Source organism: Misgurnus anguillicaudatus, chromosome 8, assembly GCF_027580225.2.
Source record: "Misgurnus anguillicaudatus chromosome 8, ASM2758022v2, whole genome shotgun sequence".
NCBI classification, from domain to species: Eukaryota; Metazoa; Chordata; class Actinopteri; order Cypriniformes; family Cobitidae; genus Misgurnus; species Misgurnus anguillicaudatus.
In genome coordinates this window covers 13,320,818-13,331,320 of record NC_073344.2, presented here as the reverse complement: position 1 = coordinate 13,331,320, position 10,503 = coordinate 13,320,818, and the positions used below count along the sequence as shown (strand labels likewise).

At 38.4% G+C, this 10,503-nt stretch overlaps 2 protein-coding genes across 3 annotated transcripts in view; one reads left to right on the top strand and one right to left on the bottom strand.

Annotated features, from left to right (window-relative positions):
- LOC129451212 (chymotrypsin-like protease CTRL-1) overlaps positions 1-10,503 on the bottom strand; it is a 112,580-nt gene that overhangs the window by 60,866 nt on the left and 41,211 nt on the right. The gene's annotated exons all lie outside the window — the stretch shown is intronic.
- apof (apolipoprotein F) lies at positions 6,862-10,247 on the top strand. 2 transcript variants are annotated; one of them, XM_055212949.2, is made up of 3 exons: positions 6,909-7,020; positions 7,656-7,697; positions 7,791-10,247. In XM_055212949.2, the coding sequence occupies exon 3, from the start codon at positions 7,832-7,834 to the stop codon at positions 9,122-9,124; it is 1,293 nt and encodes a 430-aa protein (XP_055068924.2). In that variant the 5' UTR covers positions 6,909-7,020; positions 7,656-7,697; positions 7,791-7,831; the 3' UTR covers positions 9,125-10,247. The 2 variants fall into 2 exon arrangements, with proteins under 2 accessions (XP_055068923.2, XP_055068924.2); XM_055212948.2 differs by lacking the exon at positions 7,656-7,697 and having other exon boundaries at positions 6,862-7,020.

Genomic DNA, 10,503 nt, shown 5'->3' with positions numbered 1-10,503 from the left:
CATGGTTTGGGGCTGCTTTTCAGCAAGGGGTACTGGCAGACTTCATATAATTGAAGGCAGGATGAATGGAGAAATGTACTGTAACATTCTGGATAAAAATCTGCCGCCATCTACCAGAAACCTGAAAATGAAAAGAGGGTGGACATTTCAGCAAGACAATAATCCAAAACACAAGGCCAAGGAAACAATGAAGTGGTTTCAAAGAAAGAAAATCGGGTTGCTTGAATGGCCAAAGTAAAAGAACTGAAGTTCATAAAAGAGGCCCAAGGAACCTTCAAGATTTAAAGACCATTTGTGTGGAATAATGGGCCAGAATAACTCCTGAGCAATGCAGATGACTGGTCTCTTCATACAAGAAGCATCTAGAAGCTGTAATCACCAACAAAGGCTTTTCTACAAAGTATTAAATCAAGTGTGTTCAATACTTATTCCCTGTGTGATTTCACTTTATTTATTATGACTCAACTTGTATACTTAAATGTTCTGATTTCTTTTTATGAATTCAATATTTGGATTGATGGATACATTTGGTGGAAATTCTGTCTCAACAGCCCACTTAGAAATCCCCTTACTGATAAAAATGCTGATGTGTCAAATACTTATTTTCCCCACTGTATGTGTAATGTATAAAAAAATTAAAATTTCAGATAAAATATAAAGTAATTAAGAAAGTAAAAATATTAAGTAAATCTAAATAAAATGTGACAAGCAGTTGAGTTAAGTTAACCCAGAAGATGTTTATATTTAACTAAAAACAACTCTGCATAGGTTAAATTACAACTCTCTTATACGTTGCTATACTCTATATTTCCACTACATACCTGCATGCACACACAAAAACTAGTTTGAGTCTTCAGATCTAGGAGAACATAAAAAATGAAATGCTTCCTCCATTCATCAAAACATCCCATATTTTAAAAGGAGATGTTCTTTGTTTAGGTCTCATGGTCTGCAGTTATTGAATGTGTCAGCATTTGCACTGGAAATATTCATTTTGTGCCCCTGTGAAAGCTTTAATCCAAGGACACTTTACTGTCTGAAATCTCTGCAAATATAATGTGTCACTTTTCTATGAATTATACAAACGAAGGACGACTTGACAATGAGCACCAAAGGCCAAACACACCAAACTGAAATTCAAGGTAATTAGCAACAATTCATTTATTAGTCATTTTGCCGGAAAGTTCTGCTGCATTTTTTAAAGTTGTATTGATTTACTATTCAAAATAAGGCATTGGTCTCAACTTTTTTAACTCCATAGCAGTGGCGGCTCGTGACTGCTCTCCAGGGGCACAAATTCAAAATATGTGTTCGGAGTGTCATGTGAACCATGTGCATCACATGTTTTGTCAAAATAAGTGCTTGCTGCACACGCGTCAAAACCGTTTATGATAAAAGAGACGCTCACGTTCACAATATACAAGACACTCACTTAACATTAAACTCTGATTACGCATGAGATTATGCAAGTATCTGGCAAACACGAGCGTCCAGGATTTGTCCCCAGAATGAAATTGTCTATGATTACCTTATTTCAAAGGGTCATGAATAATAATGTTGAGCTCTGCTGTCTTCAAAACGACTCATTTCAGTAGCTTTGTGTGTGTGTAGACAGACTATTTGAGCCTGTATCAAACGAAGATACAGATTTTGAGGAATAATTAATTATTCGGAAATTGGAAATTGACATTTCAGAGTGGTAAGGTTGTGTTTTTTCATTATGGTAAGCAAAACGTAACTGTAACGTCAATAGTAGAACTTCAGCCTAAACATTAGCATACAGCATTAACAAGCATATAACGCTAACTCAGCAGTCACAACTTTGTTTTAGCATTGTAACAACATTGTACTTAATTTAATGTGTTATCGGGGACGTACATCTCGACTAGTCACAGTTGGTGTTATGTTGAGATTGGCCTGTTCCAAGCATGCCGCACAAGCCCTGAAAAGTGAAGCCAAAACGTCTCGATCGCCCCCCAGTGACTGTTCCCAGTATAGGTCATAAACCCCGCCTCCCCATGTTATTCAATGGGACTTGAGACCAACTAAACAATGTAATTACACTTCAATTATCTTTTTTCAGAAGCTGGTTTCTGTCATTTACTGTAGTTTTTATCACGCTGATGTTAATTCAATAAATAAAAAAAATCAGTTTTTAAAATAAGTTTTTTTAGTTAGTTATTTATTGATATAAAAACGGTGGTGTCACGTCATGATTGACAGCTGTGATATCGTATGATATGCACATTCTGCGAGAGCGAGGGCGGGGTCTTGATTTCGTGGGTTTACTTCCTGCTCACTACTGCGCAGGACTGGTCCCGAAATCGCTACTGCGCAGATTCAAGACCTAAGATGTCAGTGCTGTATCGGGACACTGGCGGCTTCACCTTTCACCAATGGAAGAGAGCAAACAGGCGTCGTCCTTTTTTTTTACTTTTTTGGCCTGTTCTCAGCGGCCTTTTGCATGCTCGAGGTTTACATAAGAAGGAGGTAAGAAGAAGGTGTTTGAGGCTCATGATATGTCATTACCATGTACAGAACTCTTTTTATTCATCTGCCTAGGTAAATAGTTTTACATTCTACGGCACCTTTAAAGAGTACCTATTTCATTGATAAAAAACGTTATTTAGTGTACATTTTTGTAGCTCCAGATTTCACTCTCTTCCTGAAACGCACGGATTTGAAAAGCTCTGTGTCCCAGATTAGCCTGTATGTTGTGATTGGCCTGAATACATCAGCCAGAAATGTGACGCTCCTTACCATGTTTGAAAGATTCGGTTGCTAACAGGAGTGGACTTACAGGCTGTAAGTCTGAAGAGGGAGGAATTATGATAATGTCGGTCTTGTCTAAATCACCAATCTCAGGAAGTAAACTGTTGCCTACATTCCACGTGTTTGTTGTTGTCCAAGAAAAGAGATTTAAGTTGGTGACGATAACTTGCGTCATTGTTTACTTTGGGGTTTGTACCTTTTGCATATCGTTAACATGTACTAATACACACTTACACACCAAAGTAAATTTAAAAACGTGAATCGGACAATAGGTGCTCTTTAACACTAACATAGATAAATCCACAAAAAGATAAAATACTGAACCTGAACAACTGAAGTGATTTTGATGTGAGAGAGAAATCTACTCATCTTGGCTCATAATGATGCATTGCATTCTGGATGCCCCTTCTTTAGATTACATGAAGTAATTACAATATGCCGTACTTACTATCCAGTCGTATTACAATCCCATTACACATTTGGATGTTCATATTGACAAAGCTAATTATATGTTTTTAATCAAAATCACATTGACAAACACAAAATCAATGTTCACTTCCCTAGGTGGTTATTAACACTTGATTCAGGACCGTGTGTATGGTCATGGCATGCGTCGCATGTGTGACTCAAATGTGTAAAATCCCATTTGTGTTTTGGGGCAGTTATAATGTATGTGAAAATGAAAATCGCACTTGTACATATTTCTGCCTGTATCTCACTCCTCCCACATGTTCCTCTCTTTCTCACTTCAATAGGTGCCAATGGCATTGACGCTGGAGCTGTCACCGAGATTTAATTGAACCAAAAAACGCAGCATACTGTTGGTCAGTACATGCGCAATGTGTTTTTGTTCATTCATTGCAGTGCGCAGGAGGTTAGTTCACAAGTTACACTTGTTTTTCGTAGGAGGGTCACTCTCAGATAATTGCTTGTCAATAAATTACATTCCTTTTACACAATGTACAACACATTTACTGTAGGCAAACATTTGTGCTGTCACAACATTCCTCTGAGACCAACCCTGCAAACACCACATAGTGTGTGTGTGTGTGTACTTTTACAGCTATTTTGTGAGAAGCAATGTTTTGTAAGAACATCGTAGTGAGGACAAAGAGAGTAAAGTGAAAATGTATTATCTGGTTTCTGGCACCCCTTTAAAGGGCTGTTTAAGAGTTAAGACTTGGGTTAAGGGCAGTGGCGGCCGGTGACTTATTTTTCCGAGGGCGCTCGATGCGAAGTTTGTCACAACAGGTACGTAGCCCGTCATATGTGTGGTTCGTAATTGCAAAATATGGTTCGGCGCGTCGAGTGAACCTATGTGCATCACGTGTCTTGTCAAAATAAGTTCCTGCTGCAGACGCGTCTAAAGGGTTTATGATAAAGATACTCGCATAATCTCATGTGTAATCAAAATTTACTGTTAAGTGAGTGTCTTGCGTGTATTTTGTGAATGTGAGCGTCTCTTTTATCATAAACGGTTTTGACGCGTGTACAGCAGGCACTTATTTTGACAAAACACGTGATGCACATGGCTCACACGACGCAACAAACACATATTTTGAAAACGCAAGCAACACACATGACACTCCGAACGCTTATTTTGAATTAGCGCCCCTCGGATGAGCAGTCACGAGCTGCCACTGGTTAAGGGTTTGAATTAGGTTAAGGTTGGGGTTAGGTTCTTAGTTGTGAGTGTTGGGGTTTCAGTAAGAGGATAGAAAATGCATTATGGGGGATATATGCAATTACGAGATGTGTGTAATGATGACATGTTTACTATGCTATAAACATGGTTTACGGGGACACTTCCTGTGGCTAACAGCTTAAAAACATAATATATGGTACTTTTTCATAGATTAAAGACTGCATGCGTGTGTGTTACACAAGTTGCCTCCATAGAGACAGAGTGCAGTTATGCCAATTTGAAAACCACGCCCACCAGGGGAGAAAACAATCCAACCGTCTCCATTGACCCTGCACCGCGAGAGGCCGCCTCCTCGTCATTTCTGGCTTACAACAAAAACAGAACAATGCCTAAAAGCTGCAGTGTGACAAGATGTACAGCTAACAAGCCAAAAAAACCAGAAATAACTTTTTAAGCTGTTGAGCCGTAAAACCCAGCCTTTAAAGGAATATTCCATTTTCTTAAAAGAAAAATCCAGATAATTTACTCACGTCAACACTTTACTCAACACGTAACAGTTTTTTTCAACGGAGTTTCAAAGGACTATATACGATCCCAAACGAGGCATAAGGGTCTTATCTAGCAAAACGATTTCCTCAAAAAACATAATTTCTTCTCAACTGAACAAAGAAAGACATCAACATTTTGGATGACATGGTGGTGAGTAAATTATCTGGATTTTTCTTTTAAGAAAATGGAACATTCCTTCAAGGGGAAAAAAGTGGATCGCCAACGACGTTTTCCTCTAGTGGGCGCAGTTCTACTAATAGTAGTACTATAAAAAGTTCCACTTTTGTGTCTTTAAACGCTCGTTTTTTGGGGGGTCGACAGCTTATAAAAATTTATTTCTGTTTTTTTTTTGCTTGTTAGCTGTACACCCTGTCACACAGCAGCTTTTAGGCACTATTCAGCCTTTCTGCTACAAGCCAGAAATGAGAAAGCCTCTCGCAATACAAAGTCAATGGAGACGGATGGATAGTTCCCCCCGGTGGGCGTTGTGCTTTCAGGTTATGACGCGTTGCGCTCTGTCTCTTTTATTTCAAAAGTAAAATGAAGGGTATCTAAGGTCATGATTGAGTGATGAAGAAGGGAAATGTTGTTTTGTTAATGGAAGGTCGTCCAAAAGATGACAATCGATTGGTGAGCATTTTATAATGAATTGCTTTGCATGAATGTTATAGCTGAACATGCTGTGACACTTGCTTCATTTAAATCAAGCTTTTAGACTGTATTGCTATTGACTAGCGATGACTTAAAACTTTACATTGAGTCACACATAAATCTGTAAAAAAACCATTTGAGTCACCAAACTTTATTGAGTGGAAATCCTGTAAGATTGCCCTAATTTCTCTAAAGATACTTTTAAACTTCATCTTATTACCACCAACCTTATGAAAGTCCTTTATTGGTAAGCCTGAAAACACCAGTGAGTCATGTTTGTGTGAAAAGCTACATTGCCCTCTAGTGGACAATTGAACACATAAAAATTTTATAATAATAATATGTTGCATTAATTTTGCCACTTGAGGATGTTTCATTTGCAATTCTTTACAGAGAAATTGGTTGTATGGGTTAGCTAGAAACTGTTGTAATTCAGCTCACTGAAAAATGTGTAAAAGGTTTACTTCAAAGAGAATTATTCAACCATTAAAGGGGAAATTTCACAAGACTTTTGATGTAAAATAAATAAATCGTTGGTGTCCCCAAATACTTTTTGGATGTGTCCTTTTAAATGCAAATGAGCTGATGCCGTGGTTGGATAGTGCAGATTAAGGGGCGGCATTATCCCCTTCTGACATCACAGGGGGAGCCAAATTTCAATGACCAATTTTTCACATGCTTGCGGAGAATGGTTTTTCAAAAGTCAAAACTAAGTTACTGGGTTGTTCTTTTTCACATTTTCTAGGTTTATAGAAGCACTGGAGACCCAAATATAGCACTTAAACATGGAAAAACAGATTTTCATGATATATCGCCTTTAAACCAGAGTAAAATCATTCTATGTTGTATGCAAATAAAAACAATCAGTTATAATACTGCTATACAGTTATATAGCACCACATTCAACAAATCTGCATTTTCTTGGAAGCACATTAAACAATGCTTTGATTTAGAATAACCGCAACCCTACATTTTTAAATATATAACAGATATTGCACTGATTAAAAATTAGCTCTGGGCTGTCAGGCAATGTTTAAAAGGCTGATATGACCGGGTCATTGTAAAAGGCGTGTGACCTGTAAACAAAAAAAACAAAAACAAATAAAATATCACGCAATGGTGCACATCCTGTTTTCTCTCTTCGTTCTCTCTCTATGTCCTCGCAGGCATGAGAAATGTGCTGCAATGTATCTGGGTCAAACACAAAGCTCCCAAATCCCCCCGCTCTTCGAGTAAACAGAGATAGAATGAGAGGAAAAGAGGGAACATGAGAAATAATCAAAACAGCCATAGAACACATCGAGAGAGAGAGAGAGAGAGAGAGAGAGACACACAAAGAGAGAAACACATGTCTTTGTGAAGTCCAGATTCTAACACAGAAGTATCATCTGGATTGTTAGAAGGTAAGAGCCTTTATAATGTCTTATAATATCTAATATAATACAATCTTATTAATCTAAATATTTATATTTCAAAGTAACTGTGAAATTCAGGTGAGTTGGAAAAACATTTTCTCTAAGACTTTAAGACCAAAGATATACATTTTAACCACATCGAGAGATTGTCTTATGTCTGATAAATTTATTTAAAATTATATTTTATCAAAACCCAAGAAAGACAAAATAAATAATTATTATAATACATTTCTTTCAAAGTGTTTAATGATACTAAAGATGATTATGTTACAAAACAATTTTGCACACATTTGTACTACATGTACACTTTTAAAAATAAAGGTTCCTGAAAAGGTCTTAAAACAATCTTTGTTTGGCTGTTTGGTTGCCTAAAATCCTTTAACATCCACAGAACCTTTCTGTTGCATTAAAGTTTTTTTGTAGTGGAAAACGGTTCTACAGAATATAAAAATGTTTTTTTAAGAACCAAAAATGGCATCACTGTGTGAGGAACCTATATTTTTAAGAGTGTACAACAACAAGATGAATGTAAGGAAAAATGGTTTACCAAACGGCAAGTCTTTTTGACAGAAAATATGCAACTGTATTACATTAATGTTTATGGTCTCTCTCTACACACATAGGCATACAATAACACCCCTTTTTTTGGAATCTCACCCCCTGCGGTATGGCTACAGCTGCAGATACTTAAAAAAACAGCTTTACGCTGCACACACACATCATTAATTTTGCTCTATTACTCCTTTCTTTCTTCACAGTCTGTGCTTTCGACTGGTGCTGTGCGTATCCGCAATTCAGCATGGCTATATGGAACTCAAAACTCAAATGGTTACTTCTGGTCCACCTATTAATGACAGATGTGGTCTTTGCTAGAAACCCACTCCCCCCAGGACCCAAAATAAACTTGAGGCCAGTCACTTCAAACATCTTCCCAAGTTTATCAGAGTCTGGAACGGTGGAGCTCACATGGGCAGAGAAGCAAAGGAACGAGAAAGTAGAATTAAAAGAAAAAGACGATATCGATCCTGCTCATCAGCTGGTCTTAGACCTCTCTGAATCTCTACAAGATCAACTGCATCTCCAAAGCAATGCAAGCTGTGCAGAGCTCGCTGCTGGAGGCTGGAAAGGAAATGTTTTCTCTCAGGAGCTATTGGGGTTGGCAATGGTGCCTGTGTTGGTGTCGGCAGGATGTTTGGTTGAAGCCCAAGCGTTGGTAATGAAGCTCTACACCGTGCTGGGCCAGGATGATACGCATGAACTTTTGCAAGACGTAGTGATGCTGATCAAAAGAGGCAAGGAGAGAGAATCGACAAACTCCGCCTATCACACAATTTTTAGAAATGCAACCCATACCCCGTCCTTTCCTACTATACGAAGCCAAGAGTCACAGCATCATATGCAGGCTTTAATTTATAACATTCACCAGCTAGCCGAAGTGGGAAAAAGTGCAGATAAGTTTAAAGACGAAGTTATGCCTTGCAAAGGTTGGGTGAGGGTGAAGGGCACACAGTTACTGGGACAAGCTGCAGAACAGAGCGGGCCATTGCATCTTGCAGAGGCACAGAAGGCTTGTCGACGCTTAAGTCTCCACTGTGCAGGTGTGACCCAAGATGGCAATCACAATCCTGGATATTATCGTGTTATCCTAAGGCATGGTAGCCGAGTAGTGCCTTCGTCATTCTCTGAAAGCTGGATTCAGAATTGCAAGACGGCGCCTGTACGTTGGCGTAGAAATACGGTGCATCGGCACAACTGCGTGAACCAAAAAGAGCAGCAGGTGTATACAGTGGTGGAGTGGATCCCTGCGATATCTACTCTTTATAATCTGGGAACGGCTGTTTATTACGCTACGGTTAACTGCTATGACACCGCAAAAGAAAGAGCGATCCTCAGTACTGTGGATCTGGGCACAGACGCCCTCATGGCTGTGACTGGGGGAACCGCAGGGGTTGCCGGTTATGCGTTAGGTGCTGGTTTGAAAACTAGTGTGAAGGCAGGGGTTAAATACCTGCTAAACAACATGAAAGAGGAAGATGACCTTGTAATGAATCAGTACAGCTGGGAAGATGGAACTCTTGACACCTCGCAGTAAAAGGACAAGCAGAAAGAGTAGACCGGACCGGGACAATAGCACTGCTCCAGTGCAACACTGTACACAGAAAACACATGCAGTAAATTATGTTTAGGAGTATGTACATGTTATCATACAATGTGCACAGTGATAATTCACTGTAAAGTGATAATCCTGTAAAGATATGTATAGTAAAAACAAACAATATTGAAGGTGAAATCAAAAAGACATTTTACTTATCTTTTAGTCTTTTGCTTTAGACTAAAGAGGGAGAGAAAGAGAGAGAAATGATCTATTAGTAGCTTGCATGACCTGCATGATCAGCTTTAAAGGTGCAGTGTGTAAATTTTAGTGGCATCTAGTGGTGAGGTTGAGAATTGCAACCAACGGCTCAGTCCACTGCTTACCTCTTGCTTTTGAGACACATAGAGAAGCTATGGTAGCTGCCACCGGACAAACATGTCATCGTTGGAGACAACTTAGTAAAAAAGTTTGTCCTTTAAGGGCTTCTGTAGAAACATGGCTGCACAAAATGGCGGCTTCCATGTAAGGGGCCCCTTTGTGTATGTAGATAAAACGTCTCATTCTAAGGCAATAAACACATAACGGTTCAATATGAAAGGTCTTTATACACCCCTGATAATTTAGTTTTGTATATTATTTTGCATTTCTGTCAAGAGATCCTTCTAAAAATTAAACACTGCACGTTTAACATAGCGGCAGGGCAAAACGTTGCAGTCAATATTTGTTTATGTTGCATGTGACCGTTCAAAATAGACAGGTACCAAGAAACAGGGGTTACATTGCATTTTGTATTGTTGAAATTCAATATCCACCATTATATGAGTGTGCATCAATTGACACGTTTTTATTTTTTATTTAAAACCTTGATTAATAGTAAATAGTAGTAGACTGAGTAGTAAACAGAATAGACAATGTAAAACATTACAGTTTAGCAGTTTGATTTGAATCATAAATAGCTATTGATGTGTAACCTAAAATCGTACACTATTTTTTTCCTTTATATTTTCCATTACAAATTTTTGAAAATACAATAGTATTTTTTTTGTATAAATGTTTGTAAATGCAAACCTTTTTTGTGTGCATTGATTACAATCACAAATAAAAACAGAAAATAAATGTACCTGTTGCTCATGTTGATCTCGAAAACATTGTATGACTTTTTAAATTGTTGCGGTACGTCACTTTCACTTCGTCATTTCTTGGAAGGTAAGCAGGCAACCCTAGAGTTTCGTTTCTACTGCTGCTGTTCCTTTAACACCCCTCTGCTGTGTAGGGAATGATTGGCGGGCGCTTTACCAATCGCCGTAGTCGCTTTCTGCATATTTAAATGGGCGGGACTAATAGTTGATTGGGTGTGCGCTTTTGACTTTATTCGT